The sequence below is a fragment of the Mustela lutreola genome, chromosome 11 (genome assembly GCF_030435805.1).
Source record: "Mustela lutreola isolate mMusLut2 chromosome 11, mMusLut2.pri, whole genome shotgun sequence".
In the NCBI taxonomy this organism is placed as follows: Eukaryota; Metazoa; Chordata; class Mammalia; order Carnivora; family Mustelidae; genus Mustela; species Mustela lutreola.
The window spans coordinates 71,415,390-71,431,124 of NC_081300.1; the positions used below are offsets into that span (position 1 = coordinate 71,415,390).

The 15,735-nt window shown below is 40.4% G+C and overlaps 1 protein-coding gene across 8 annotated transcripts in view; it reads left to right on the forward strand.

Moving 5' to 3' along the window:
• Nucleotides 1-15,735, forward strand: part of TTC28 (tetratricopeptide repeat domain 28) — a 646,079-nt gene that overhangs the window by 462,254 nt on the left and 168,090 nt on the right. For all 8 annotated transcript variants that reach the window (XM_059139718.1, XM_059139719.1, XM_059139722.1 and 5 more), the window contains one exon: nt 3,056-3,563. In XM_059139718.1, coding sequence (XP_058995701.1) covers nt 3,056-3,563 — 508 coding nt within the window. The remainder of the gene's footprint in view (nt 1-3,055; nt 3,564-15,735) is intronic.

Below are 15,735 nucleotides of genomic sequence, written 5' to 3' on the forward strand. Positions count from 1 at the left end.
CGTGAGCTCCTGTGTCTTCCTGGCATTTTCAGAGAAATGAAGAACGGAAGTAGAAGATCCCATGGCTGTCATTCTGAGTTGCCTTAAACCAGAAGTCCCTAAGAGCAGTGCTGGGGTGCTATGCCTGCCCCAGGCCTTATGAATCCATCCCCCATGGTGTTCAAGGCCTCATTGCCTCCAACCAGATCTACAATTTGGAATTATCTAGTGAATTATTTATGGTTTGTATATTTGACAGAGGCTGGAGTTTGAAAACTCTCTATTCTTGGTGCTCTGCTGGGACCTGGAAACGTGTGTCTGGAAAACCGAGGCTCAGGGAAGTTAAGTTTCAAAAGGCGCCAGAGCTGGTAAAGGGCAGTGCAGTATTGAATTGTGTGCCTGATTCTAAGTTATACTAGCTCCATGGTGAGAGATCTGTGTGCAGCATAGATTTGTGGGTGGGGTTTGTGGACAATGTCCTGCTACTTAGCCAGCCATGGGGGGAGAACCCCAGAGAGGAAGGTGGGAGGGCCAGGGGGAAAGAGTTGGGGTCCCTGGGCCCAGAGCAAAGAAAGAAAAGGAGATTGTTGGGGAGGAGTGTTGTGAGCAGGAGAAAGCCTTGTGTACCGATGTACAGTTCTAACCTCTGGTCCCAAGGAGGTTCCTGAAGTGGCAAGCCGATACCAATACACGTCCAAGGGGCATGCTCTTCCATGACATCATTGCTACTTCTGCCTCAGTCAAAAGTGCTGCAACACTGTGGATTTTATGGACTCATTTCTGCCCTTCTCTACTCAGAAAAAACATAAAAGTAAATTTCTAAGTATCTGTTTCCTCTGCTTTCCTCAATCTTTTTATTGAAATGTCTGTGAAATGATAAAAGCAACTTAAGGGGCACTGGGTGGTTCAGCCAGTTAAGCGCCAGACTCTTTCTTGACTGGGGCTTGAGTCTGGATCTCAGGGTCATGAGTTCAAGCCCTGCAATGAGCTCTCCACCAGACGTGGAGCCTACTTAAAAAAAGAAAATGCAGGGTACCTGGGTGCCTCCGTCAGTTAAGCAGCTGCCTTTAGTTTATGTCATTATCTCAGGGCCTAGGATTGAGCCCTGCGTTGGGCTCCTTGCTCCGGATGGGGGGAGGAGGCTTCTTCTCCCTCTCCCTCTACTCCTCACCGTCCTTGTGCCACGCGCTCTCTTTCTCTCTCTCTCAAATAAATAAATAAAACCTTTTATTTTAAAAAGAGTTTTTTTAAATTTTATTTTAAAAAGAGTTTTGATCAAGAACTACTCTTTCGCAAAGAAATAGGGTAGTAAATCACTCACATCTATAAAATATTAATGAAAGTGTTCTGAAGTGCACAGACATAGAACACATCTCATAAAGAAATGCCCTTACTCCAGGTGGGACAGCCTTCCCTCATTGTTATTTCCTAGCCTGGAGGCCCTTGTGAAAATCACTTGCCTAATTGTGACAGAGTACACCCTTTGTTCTGCCATGATCACGTGCTCCTGTTGGGAAAAGGGATCGTGGTGAAGAAAGGTGATACATGGCTAGAGCTTTAGGCTAGTGTGAAGGTTGTTAAAGGTAGACTTGTAACAGGTGAGTGGAGGATGGGTTAAACAGGTGATGGGGACTTGCAATGAGTACCTGCTATTGTATGGAAGTGTTGAATCACTAAATTCAACACCTGAAATTAATATTACACTGTATATTAACTAACTGGAATTTTATAAAAACTTAATTAACAAAACAAAATGCCAAAGGAGGTCAGAAAAAGCCCAGGGTAGCTAGTGTCCCCTTTATGTCTCTACAAAGAAGTTAGAAACTAGACTAGAATCTAAGACTACATGCATTTGTGGAAGATTCCAGAACCCATGTAACCCTTTTGATATTTTTGTAGTCCCAGTTTGGTTCACTATACCAACAGTCCTTTTCATTAAAACCTTTAAGACAAAAAGGCTCACATACTTTTCTTTACAGGAGCACTGTGTGTGTAGCAAGCACTGTGAGGGGACTAGGAAGATAGCTTTTTTTCTGCACAGAGGCCAGGGTCAGAAGAGCCTCTAGGCAAGAGGAGTAAAGCTGGAAGAGCCAGGACGCATAGGTGGCTCAGTAGGTTAACTTCTACCTTAGGTTCAGGCCATGATCCTAGAGTCCTGGGATCAGGCCCCATGTTGGGTTCCCTGCTCAGCAGGGAGTCCATTTCTCCCTCTCCCTCTGCCCCTCCCCTTGTGCAAGCATGCGTGTGCATGTGCTCTCTCGCTGTCTCTCATAAGTAAATAAAATCTTAAGGGGAAAAAAAAAGCTGGAAGAGCCAATGTGGGCCTGAAAGTGGGTGGTGAGGCCCAGTGGGACCACCCCATTCCAAAGAGGTGTACGCTGGAACCAACCATTGTTTTCCAAATCTAAACCCTCCACAGTAATCAGCCTGGATGATGTCACACTGAGGGAACACAGATCGGAGAACAGGACCTGACATTGTCAAAACTGACCCAGTCAGTGTCAGGAGTCACAGAATTATCAGTTGTCATTCTAAACGTCTCCATTACCATTAATCTATCCATTTGCTTTGGGAGAAAACACATCTAGAGAAATGCCCAGGAGCGCAAACACCCAAGCATGGGTTTCTCATGAATTTCCTATGCTCTATTATATGTAGTAATTAATTCGGGTTTTCTTCAACATTTTCTTTTTTTTCCCCCCTTGCTTACATTTTATTTTCATTCTTCAACCTTTTCTTATACTGCAGAGGTTAATGGCTATTAACAGAGATATAGCATAATACTAAAAATGTCAATAAGTCTTTAAACTAAAACGAAGGTTATATGGAACACAGCCTGTTCTGCCAGATTAGGTATTGAAAGTTACTGATTAAATTACCATTGTCTTTTACTAGAAACTTGCTGTTTGGATGGTCTCTTTTTCAGTACTGCACAGGTCTGTGGACCACTGATAGAAACACCATTAGACACTGAGTTGGATGGTTACAGGCAAACCTCGAACATTTTATCTGCTAAAACAAGCCAAAGGCATTTTCTGATGTGCTTTCATTTCTCTGCCTTATCCTTTCTCTCCAGGCAGCTTCATCAGCCCTGAGCAGTCTAGGTCACGTGTACACAGCCATCGGAGACTACCCCAACGCACTGGCCAGTCACAAACAGTGTGTTCTTCTCGCCAAGCAATCCAAAGATGAGCTTTCTGAGGCGCGAGAACTCGGCAACATGGGAGCTGTGTATATCGCCATGGGTGACTTTGAGAACGCTGTGCAGTGCCACGAGCAGCATCTGAAGATAGCCAAGGACCTGGGGAACAAGCGAGAAGAGGCCCGGGCCTACAGCAACCTGGGCAGTGCCTATCACTACAGGAGGAACTTTGACAAGGCCATGTCTTACCACAACTATGTGCTGGAGCTGGCACAGGAATTAATGGAGAAGGCCATTGAGATGCGGGCCTACGCTGGCCTGGGCCATGCTGCCAGGTGCATGCAGGATCTGGAGCGGGCGAAGCAGTACCATGAGCAGCAGCTGGGCATTGCTGAGGATCTCAAGGACCGGGCTGCAGAGGGGAGAGCGTCCTCCAATCTAGGTAAGGACAGGCTGGCCTGCAAGATTCAGGGTCAGTGCCCTGTGCTAGAAGTAGCTGAGGTAGCCCACTATCTTTTACAGGAATCTGAGTGTTTGTATTCAAAAGAATCTCCGCATTGTGTGTGCTGTACGTTTCCTTCAGATCTATTTCCTTGGAGCCTGCCTGCTCTAAATCACACGATCCTTCCTGCCATCACAGTGCTGCAAGGATTAGAATTCTGAAATACTGGAAAAACAGAACACCCCAACCTTGTAATCTGTTTTGAGAGAAGAGCAACCAGATTTCACTAATTAGAGAGAAAGGGAATGAAATGAGGATATAAAAGCTATGTTTGGTTTAAATGAAAGAGAAGCTGCTAGGAAGTCATCAATGGAAGGGAATTTGAGAAGAATTTTGTTTAAAGGGATTTCTTTACTTGGTGACTTTAGTGCCACAGAAAGTGTATTTTTTCCTCAAAAGTATGTGTATTCACAAATGGCACTGCTAATTTTAGTATAAAAGCAAAACTCCTTTTTGAAAGATCTATTTAAATAAGCTAGATTTGCAGTCACTGTTTGATAGTACTTGGTTACAATGAAGACATTTATAAATTGGAGAATTTATCTGTAAGGGTAAGAGACAATAAGTATTAGTCTCTGGCTACTTTTTAGAAGATCCTGTTATCTTGACTCTACTCGAACAGATGTACACAATGGAAGAAAAAGATGTGTTTGGAAACAGAACTGGAATTCATCCCTGAGCCCCATTGTTTGTTCTCTGTACACACGGACTCAGGACAGGGAGAGGACAAGGAGAAGGTCACCTCATTGGTCTTAGTGTATGTTTCTTGGATATTAGTAGCAGCAGAATGTACAACTCAGCTCCCTCTTATTATGTGACCTAGAAAACTGAGACTGCCCCCCCCCGCTTCTCCATTTATTTAATTTTAACACTATTCCTCCCTCCCTTCTACCCTCTGCTTATTGTGACCAGAGGATTTCATGAATACAGTTCCTAAAAAAAGTCTGGCAAATCCCTGGAGATAACTCTGAAGATGGTACTGAGATCAGAATGACAGTCTAAAGAGTCTGATAAGAACGACAGAAATAAGCTCTTGGCATTATATATTCATTCAATAAATTACAAGTATTTATTGAATCATTACTATGTGCTGAATCCTGGAATAGTTGCCCTAAGGATAGAGATTTAAGAAAAAAAAAAAATCTTTGCCCTCAAAGAGCTTATAATTTAGTTGGGAAAATAAGAGTTAACTCATAGGACAACAGTGACCTCCCTACAAAACAGGGTTAGTAATGTGATGTTGCCATGAAATTCCAAGAAAGGAGACCCTGAGATCTGGGAATAGCCTGGAAAGCTTCTTGGAGGAGTCTAGACCCATTTAGACCTTGAAGAATGAGTGAGGTTTGGCCAGGAATGAGATGACATTGATGGAAATGGGTATGTGAAAGAATGGGTTGGCATTTCTGAGGGATGGTGGCATGAATACCCTTCAGGACTGTGCTAGAAGATGCCAGATTGGTACAAAAACTATGTAAGAGATATGGTAGCAGAAACTCCTGAAAGTTTTGAAATGTAGGAGTAAGAAGATAGATTGGATATTTAAGGAAGACAAGTCGAACAGTGGCACGTAGGATAGATTGGAGGTTTTGAACCTGGGGTTCAGAAGGCCATGCATATTGGACCATTCATATTTTCTTTATTATCTTGTGTCCATTTGATAACTTGTATTTTCCAGAGACTTTACTCATTTCATCTAAGTGTGGAGTTTAGTGGCATAAAGTTGTTTATAATATTTCCTTATCTTCCTTTTAATTCTTGTAGGATATCTAGTGACATCTTTCAGTTTTGTTAGTGGTAGTTTGTGTTCTGTACTTGCAAGTCATCCCCCTCCCCTTTTCTAGATTGTTCTACATAGAGATTTATCAGTTTCCTTGATATTTTTAAAGATCAATTTTTGCTTTTGTTAATTTTTTTAATCGCTTGTCTCATTTCTGTTTCACTTATTTCCAGTCTCATTTTTATCACTTTCTTCTTACTACTTACTTTGGGTTATCTTGCCAGCTTCTTAAAGTCAAACCTCAGATATCATTTTTAGACCTTTCTTCTCTCTAATACAAACATTTAAAAAATATAAAATTTTCTTCAAACACTGCTTTACCTGCATCCAATAATTTTTGGTATATTGTGTTTTTACCTTCACTGAGCTTAAAAACATTTTCTAAGATTGTGTGATTTTTCTTTAACTCCTAGAGGGGTTATTTCATTTTAAATATTTTGAATTTTCCTAGATACATTATTGTTATCAAATTCTAGTTTAATTTCATTGTGGTCGGAGAACACACTTTGTAGGATTTCATGAGATGTAATGTCTTACAGATGTCAGGTCAAGGTAGTCGATGGTGCTGAATATTCCAGTCATCTTTGTCTGTTTTGATTTTTTTGTCTCGATGTTTTGTCAATTGCTTAAGAGGGAGGCTGTTAAATCTCCAGCTATTACTGTGGACTTCTCTGTTACCCAATTAACCTCCGTGAAACATGGTTTCATGGACTTTGAAACTCTGTCTTTGGGCACATACTCATTTGTGATTGTTTTTGTCTTCCTGACAGATTGGTCCTTTTATTGTTATGAAGTGTTTTTTTTGTCATTGGTCATACCTTTTTGTCTTAAAGTCTACATTATCTGATACTCCTACCTTCTTCTTTTTTTTTTTTTTTTTTTAAAGATTTTATTTATTTATTTGACAGAGAGAGATCACAAGCAGGCAGAGAGGCAGGCAGAGAGAGAGGAGGAAGCAGGCTCCCTGCTGAGCAGAGAGCCCGATTTGGGGCTCGATCCCAGGACCCTGGGATCATGACCTGAGCCACCCAGGCGCCCCGATACTCCTACCTTCTTATACTTACTGTTTGTGTGGTCCTTTGTTTCGAATCTCTTTACTTTCTATCTCTCTGTGTCTTTATATTTAGTTTGTTAACTGCAGATACATCTAGTTCAGTTTTGTATTGATTTTGACAATTATGGCCTTTTAGTTACAGAATTTCATCCACTTAACATCTATTGTAAATTATTGGTAGTATTGTATTTAGATCTGTCATTTTAATGCTAATTTTCTATCTTCCCCTTTATATTTCGTTTTCTGTTCTTCCTTTCCTGCTATCTGTGGGTTAATGTAATCATATAGGTTTTATTTTAACTTGTCAACTTGCTTTTTAGCTCTACTTCTTTGCATTATATTTTAGTGGTTGCTCTAGGATTACTTTATGCTATCCTTAAATTTTCACAGTGTACTTTGAGCTAATATCTTACCACTTCCTTTAAAATATAAGTACCTTACAACTTTATAGGTCCTTTTATTCCTTACTCCCTGTACTTTGTGCTGTAGTCATCACTTATATTACTACATCTATATTCTTTATAAACTTCACAATACAATGTGGGGTTTTTGTTTTATACAGTTATATTAAAAATTAATAGGAAAAATGGTTTCTGTTTACTCACTTATTTATTGTTTGTGGTATTTGAAATCATTTCTAAGGATCTGAGTTTCCATCTGGTATCATTTACATTCAGCTTAAAGAATTTCATGTAGAATTTCTTGTAGTGCAGGTCTGCTGGTGATGAATTCTTTTCATTTTAATTTACTTTAATCATGTTTATTCACCTTCAGTCTTGAAGGATATCTTTGGCAGATACAGAATTCTAGTTGATGGACTTCTTTAAAAAAGCAATGTAGTCTTTCCAGTGTTTTTTGGTCCTTATTATTTTGATGATAACTCAGTGGAATTTAAAATCTGTAAGGCATGTGCTAATTCTTTTCTTTGATTGCTTTCATGATTTTCTCTAAACTTGATTTTCAGCAGTTTAACAGTGATATGCCTAAATGTGGCTTTCTTTGTATTTTCCCTTTCTCTGATACTTTGAGCTTTTGAACCAGCAGGTGTATATGTTTCTCCAAATTTAGGGAATTTTACCCAATATTTTTTCAAATATTTCTTCTTGCCCATTCCCTCTCTCCTCTATTTCTGAGACTCTGTATTACTTTAGATCTTTAATATTGTCCTATATATCACTCAGGTTCTGTTCACATTTTAAATCTTTTTTCTCTGCATTTTTCAGATTTAAAAATTTCTCATCTTTAAGTTCATTAACTCTTCTGTCATATCCAGTCTTCTTTTTAAACCCATTCAGGGATGTTGAGTTTGGCATTCCCCAAGACTTCTCTCACTTTGGACATCAGCTCTGAGCAGGGGTCTCCCAGACCACCCTCAGGTTCAATAACTCACTAGAAGGATTCACAGAATCCACTGGAAGCTGTTATATGCATGGTTATGGCTTATTACATGAAAGAATACAGAATAGAGTTAGCCAAGGGAAGAGGCACGTGGCAAGGGAGTTCTAAGCATGAAGCCTTCAGCTGGATCTTCTGTTCCCAATGGAGTCACAGATAGTGCCTACGCCTCAAGCAACAGTATTGACTGTAGGCACAGACCAGAGAGGTCACTTGAGCCTTAGTGCCCAAAGTTTTTATTGGACCTTGGTCACATAGATATGGTTGACCATTTGCGTGGGTGACCTTGGTTTCCAGCCCCGCAAAGATGGAGCTGAAAGCCCTCACTCTGAATCACATTGTTAGCATCAACTATTTGGCATAGCTAACACCCTCTGGTAAACAAAGACAGTCTTAGGCTGGATGTTCTGAGGGTTCATAGATTGCTTCCAAGAGCTGAGGGCGAAGTCTAGGCCTCTCTTTGAGCAAGATTCTTCACTGCATAAATAAATTTTTTATCAGACATATATTGTACTTTCAGCTTTAGAATTTCCACTTAGTTCTTTTAATTAACATTTTAGTTTTTCTGCTAAGATTTATGTTAGCTTATTTAATACATGTATATTTCGTTTATATAGCCAAGCCTGTTTATTACAAAAGCTTTTATTTTATTTTATTTTATTTTATTTTTTTTATTTATTTGACAGAGAGAGATCACAAGTAGGCAGAGAAGCAGGCAGAGAGAGAGAGAAGGAAGCAGGCTCCCTGCTGAGCAGAGAGCCCGATGCGGGGCTCGATCCCAGGACCCTGAGATCATGACCTGAGCCGAAGGCAGTGGCTTAACCCACTGAGCCACCCAGGCGCCCCTACAAAAGCTTTTAAAACCTTGTCTTCTAATTCTGTGTGGGTCTTCTTAGAGTTAGACCATATTTTTTTAAAATCCGATGTAGTTAACATATAGTGTTATATTAGCTTCAGGTGTACAATATAGTGACTCAACAATTCTGTACATTACTCTGTGCTCTATCATAACTGTACTTTTAACCCCCTTCACCTGTTTCACCCGTCCCCTCCCACCCACCTCCTCTCTGGTAACCATCTGCTTGTTCTCTATAGTTAAATGTCTGTTTCAGAGGTAGACAGTGTTGATTGACCATCATTGATATTATTGTTTTATAACAGCTTGATTGAGATATAATTCACATATCGTGCAATTTACCCATTTAAAGTGTATAATTTAGTGGCTTTTAGGACTGTCACAGAATTGTGCATAGATTGCCTTTTGTTTTAAATATTAGTCACATTTTAATGTTTCTTTGTATATCCAATAATATGGAGTTACATCCAATATTGTGAATGTTACTATATAGAGACTCTGGATTCTGATATTTTTCTCTTAACAGTATTTTGTTGTCATTGTTCTTTTATCAGTTAACTTGGCTTAATTTAAGCTCCAAATTCAGTCTTTGGGGGTGGCAGCTAAAAATCTCTGTTCAGAGCTTTTAGCTTTAACTGGGCTGCTTAGATTCAGCCTGCACATGCATATTTCAGGTGTTTGAGATTTGGGTAGAATTTATACTCAGCTTTGAAGGCTCCCCACAGTGGCTCACTCTGGGACTTTTCCTCTGGTTCTTTAAGCCAGGAACACTATGTTTCTGCCTATGCTGTAGTCTGGCCACATGGTACTAATTGGGCCTTTCCTTCTGTATCCCCCACCACCAAAAAAATGCCCTCTGGTATTTCAAAAATAGGAAACTTAACCAATGCCATTCCCTTCTTCAAAGGGTCAACTCCAAACCTCCTGCTTTTGGTTGCATGGTATCCGCTTGTAGATTCCTCCCCCTGCATCCTTCATGGCTACCGCCACCCTATAGAGTACAGTTGTTTCGGTAAGAAGGCTGGTTTGAAAGGAGCTGCTTCTCCATTACTGGGAGTGGAAGTCCCATTCATTTTTAACCCATTGAAGTTTGACTCCCAGCTTTGTCTCTTGAAAAGGATCAAGAGTGATCTCCTCATGGCTGAGTTGAGAGATCTTTTCCCTAATCATATGCAGCATTTGTACGTTCTACTGATTTTTCCCTGAAATTCTCTCCTTTTGTAGTCTCTGTGAAGCACTACTATCCTGTTCTTTTCCTTCATTGACGCTTCCTGGTTGCCCAGTCTGCTGCACTAGCATACTAGTTGGGTTTTCTTTACCACCAGACCCTCCCTCCCCTGTGTCCTTCCCCCACTTATCAGTACGACACTGATCCTCCTAAACCTGTTCTGCAGCTAGTAGAGGCTACATAGTGCACACAACATCATGGCCAGTGTCCTCTCCTTGAAATGGAGTCTGTCATGATTTCCATTATGTAATTCCACTACTCCTCTGTACATACCTTTTACTTTTTCTAAAACTGAGCTCTTCCATCTTTGTTAATCTCACCACATTGGCTATGCTTTCTGGCTTTACTGTATTTCCCTAAGCTATTTTTTCCACTTAGAACGTTTGTGTCCCTCTCTTGCTTGTCTAAAATTTGCCCATCTTTTTAGGATCATTTCTCAATACTGTTCATGTCTTGAAGCCTCTCTTGATAATGAGATAAGCTTTTCTCAAAAAAAAATAATAATAATAATAAAAGCTTTTCTCTTGTCTGAGCCCTAAGAACACTTTTAAGATTTCTCTTGTTCTATTTATATTCGATCATAAGTTTTGGTTATTTGTTTTCTTGTGTAGTTACCACTACTGGATTAGAACTCATTTGGAAATATGACATTATGTCTATAATATAATATGGACATTATGTTTATAGTCTCTGTATCACTTAGTATAACTCCTTATGACATAGTGGATACTTAGTAAATGCTTATATGGTTAGATTGAATGAGTGAAAGCTTATCCCAAGATGTTGTGCCCAGATGATTGCAGGAATAGTGGAGCCTTTGGAAAGAAACATGAAGGCTGAGTGGAAGAACTAGTTTGGGGGAGCCTACGATGTTTGATTTTATACATGTCCAATATGTATTATCTCTTATTGAATGTAACATGAGCAAATAGTACTGGAAACAGGTATCAAGAGGGCCTCATCTTGGAGCATGTGGCCGGCTCAGTCAATTAAGCATCTGCCTTCGGGTAAGGTCATGATCCTAGGGTCCTGGGATTGAGTCCTACATCGGGGCCCCTGCTTACCGGGAGGCCTGCTTCTCCCTCTGCCTCTGCCTGCTGCTCCCCCTGCTTGTGCTCTCTCTCTCTCTCTCTCTAATAATAAAATCTTTAAAAAAAAATTTTTTTAAAAGAGGGCATCATCTCAATGATACCTGTAAGGTAAGGGCAGAAAGCCAGCCAGGGAGACTGAGTTAGGATCATAGACGGTGGAGGGGATCCAGGGTAGAGGTCAGGGAGAAGAGAGCTTCAGGGTATGGAGGCCATATCACTTATATCACAGAAGCCAAGGTGAATGAGATTTGAATCACTAAGAAGGTTTTGTTTTTTGTTTTTTGGGGTTTTTAGCGGGGGTGCAATAGAAGCTCTCTGTGCACATCTGAGGGGGAAATGGTTAGAATTCCTGGAGATAGAAAGAAAAGGTAGAGATGGCATGAAATCTTTTGTCCTCAGCACTGAGCATGTACTAATATTTATTATCCACCTTTATTTGTTTTAAAATAAAACAAGGAGAAATGACTTGGAGCCTTCAGATTTCTTATGACAACAAAGAATAGCCTAGTTGTTTTCTAGGCATGCGTCTTGTGAAGATAATGTTAATGTATATTTTGGCTTAGAAAATGTCCATCTTTCCTTTTAGACTCAAAACAACTGTAGTTGCATGACAGTATTTCTGTAGCCTCTGTGTTTTTAGTGGCCTTCTTTATGGTTCTGGGTTAGAGAGTTTGGAGTCAAATCTCAGACTGTAGAGTAGGTCACTGGAACAGATCCTCAGTTAAAGTTGTCAGTGATCATCACCAGTCTTCTCATTGACTGGGGACTAGTCACACTCGCCTCTTGTCTTACTGTGGAGTGAAATGCAGTCAGGAAAATGAGAAAGGAAATGTGAGGATGGCTACTTTCAGTTTTTCTTTCCTTCCTCCCTCCCTTCCTTCCTCCCTTTCCCCTTCCTCCTTTCCTTCTTTCCTGATGAAGGTGACCTCTAAGTTTTTCACTATGCACTGGAGTATATATAAAGGTGAACACATTTCAGAAGCCACTTCCTAAATACAACAGTGCCAGGGCTGGCTATGTTTCTAGGATTGGGTCAAATATGAGAGATAGAAAGTTCTTCCCACCAAATTCTGGGGTCAAATATCTAATAATCCATCTATGGAAACTAACTGAAATTTTAAAAATAACCGTCCCTTTTTAGTCAAAAAGACATATCTAGACCATAGGTTATTTGAGAAATAAAGGAAAATGGGACTAGTGTTCATTAATTCATTTGTTCATTTAATCATTCATTTTTTATTCAACAAATATTTATTGAAGGTTAGCTATGTGATAGGCCCATTAGTGCCTACCTTTTAATGAATAAAACCAATGTAGTTCCTATCCCTCTGGAGCTTATGGTTTTTCATTTATATTGAGAGCTGCTCTATGCTACATTTATATTCACTTTCATATTTATTCCTCTCCACAAACCTATGAGGTCAGGAGTATTAATTAATTTTACATATGAGAAAAATCACAGCCCAGGTAGGTTAAAAAAACTTGATCCATTTAGTCGCAAGAGATCTACAGCATAAAAGATTCATTAAGGTCTCATAAAATAAAGCTTGGCCTCTTTTATACCATATTTTCAAACCATCCTGGGAGTCACGTGTTGGAATAAAACGTTGGTAGCCATCCTGGTGGGTATACATCATTCTTCTTATTTGCAGTGCAGCAGATGATAATCACCAGAAATGGTGATTTTCAGCTGTTCTAATTCTGAGATTTAAGAAATAGCACCTAAATAACTTTTGTAAAAATTACATTTAAAAATTAAGTTTTGGCAGTCTGAATCAGAAAGTTTTGAATTCCCAAGGAAAGGTGGAACAGCACCATTACATATTGTCTCTATAATATATACAGATATTGTACCTTAATTACATATTATTTCTGATTTAATTTTATGAATTAAATCATGACCATGAACATAATGTAAAACTCAGTCTCCTAAAAAATCTTAAAACAAATTTGTCAGAGAAAAAATATCCTATAGTGTGGCGATCACTCTATTTCATCTGTTTTTCACATTTCAATTTTTGTATGTTGGAGAGAGATGGAGAGAAGCCTAGCTTTATAGGTAGAATGTTTATAATAATTGTAAGTAGTAATTAATTTACACTAATTGAGTATTTTTCTTTGGAAATCCATAATGTGATTTATTCAAAATATTCAAAATAACTGCTCAAGATGTCAGAGGCTCTATGAGACATCACTTGGTATAGCAGTGGGATCCCACCACATTTGTGATTTACACCACTTGTTCGTCGTTCTAATAGCCCTGGGGAGTAAACTGTTGTTATTGCTTTTCGCCGATGAGGATCCAGAGATTAATGAATGCTTGTGACTTAACCAAGATTGTAGAGCAAGAGGCAGAGTTGAGGCTAGGCTTCAGGTCTCTGATTTCCATGTGTCCATAGATCCTTCTGTGAGGGAACATTCCCTCTAGAAGGGTGGGCTCCAGTGGGAGCCACGCTAGGATTACCCAGTCTAGGGCTCCAAGCCAGTGTTGCTTCCTCTTCTGCACACCACCCGCCCTTCATATATAGGAAGATGGAAAAGAATAAGCACCAGTAAATGGGTTATAGGTCACCTTGAAGCAGTGATCCCTGCTTGTGCCCCAGGAGGCAAAACAGCAGGTATTCCTAGAGAAGTATAGGTACCACCAGGATGGAAAAAGCCTTTCTTCTCTTTCCCCAAAGAATCTGGTATCAGTTGGTCATTTGCACTGAGCTGGACACTTTGCAAACATTGCTTCATTCTCACCTTAAAGCCGTGTGGTAGACACAGAAGGAAGGATGCTGGCTCAAATTCAGTTTATAAGTAGCAGCGGCAAGATCCAAACTTGAGTCTGTATGCTGTCTTCTAATGCAACCCACAGGCCTCCTCTAGGACCTCCATATTTACTGAGCAGTTAGTTCTTCTGCTTGAGAAGGGTGGAGGAGACTACACAGATTGTCAGAGTCTAGTAATGTCCATGATATAGGAAGCCAAAGCACACACCTCTGCTTTCCATTCAAAGCAGCTCCGATTAAGGGTCACGAAAAGGGGAAATATAAATTTTTTAAAAATGTGACCCAGAGCTGGAAAATAGGTATTTCTAGACACCTACAAGACAGTAACAGGAATGTGCTTTCTGTTTGAAAAGAAAAATGAGAAATGGAGAGCATCCTCCAAAACAGGAGTTTTTCTGATCAAGCACCAGAGGACTCACAGAAAATGATTCAGACCCTCATTAAGGTTGTGACACGCACATCCTGCGCGGTGCCCCACACCTATCAGTGCCTAATAAATATTAATAATATTTACTCTCTACTTGAGGTCAAGATTTGTCAACCTGCTTGTCTAGACATTGCTGTTTAAAAGGAGCTGTGATTTGCTTACAGATACAGTGCATCTGTAAACATGTGAGCGGAGGCAGACGGGGCGGTAAATCTTGGTCAGAGCTGCACTTTGGACGGTTGCAGGAGAGGCTGCAGAAACTGTTGTTGGAATAATGAAGTGGTTGCTTGCTGCCAGATCCCAGAGTTCTGTCTCCAGCAGGCAGAGTCTAGCAGTAAATTAGCTTATGTTTCAGCTTGGCAGTTGGCACTTGGTTCATTTGTAGATGCTAATTGTAATCTGATGTTATCAGCAGCAGGTAATTGAAATGGGCTTGATGAATTACTTAATTTCTTTTAATAGCTGAGTCTTCAAGAACTGAATAAAGAAGATAAGGTGATCGGGAGGCAAATACAACAGCTCTATCTTTCTAATTAGTGCTTGGAGCTTTTTTCTTCTTTACACAAATGATTATGAACATGTGAGGCTGAATAGGTTTATGAGTCAAAAGCCCCCATGGGGGCATTTTCCCATTAGGCAGCCCAGTCCTGAGCATTGATAACACTTCTGTTAGGACTTCAGAAAGGAACACTTGAGTGATCCCTTTGAAGAACATTGATTTCTGAACACAGTTGTGCTTTCCCAGACTTAGGTGGGTACAGGCTGCCAGGAATACTGCCACTTTGCCACACATCCTACCTTGGGCCCCTGGCCCCTCCTCTGTGGCTGTGCTCTGTGAGCTCTGATGCCTGGCACCGTGCAGTGCGCAGGGGAGCCTTGCAATGATGTGAAGCATTGGCTTCTGCTACCCACACCTGGTGCCGGCACCTCCCACACCTGCCTGTCTCTAAGTCTTTCCATCTGTAGCAGCTCCTTCATATCCCTTTGCTGTGCCAGCAGGGGTGGGTGCAGATGTGACCCTGGGTCCTGCCATCTGTGCTGGACGCTGCTTACTGGACCTATGCTATGTGACTGCAATGCGTTTTGGGGTCTCTCTTCCAGCATCATTTGGCCCCGCTTTTAGTCGCATGTTGGTTCCTTAAGGAATCCATCTGTTTGGGGGTGAATTTGGAGGAACTGACTTTTGACCTTTTTTTTTTTTTTTGGTCAGAAAATTAAAATAACAGCAGAAAATACAGAGCACTAGAATCCATTAGACTCCAGCTTCTCCAGCTTCTTAGACTTTGGGAGATGATAGAGTAGTGATTATTCAGATCACATATGTGGTTCTCCTGCCTGGTCAGTTCTGTTTAAGACTGCTTATTGTTAGAGGTGAGGATTCTGGGTCTCTAAGCTATCAACATGATTGTGGCAGTGAATGCCTTTGCTAGTAAATGCATTGCAGAGATCCTGGTAACATTCTGCTTCTTGATCTGAATGGTAGTTATGTGGCTGTGCTCACTTTGTGAAA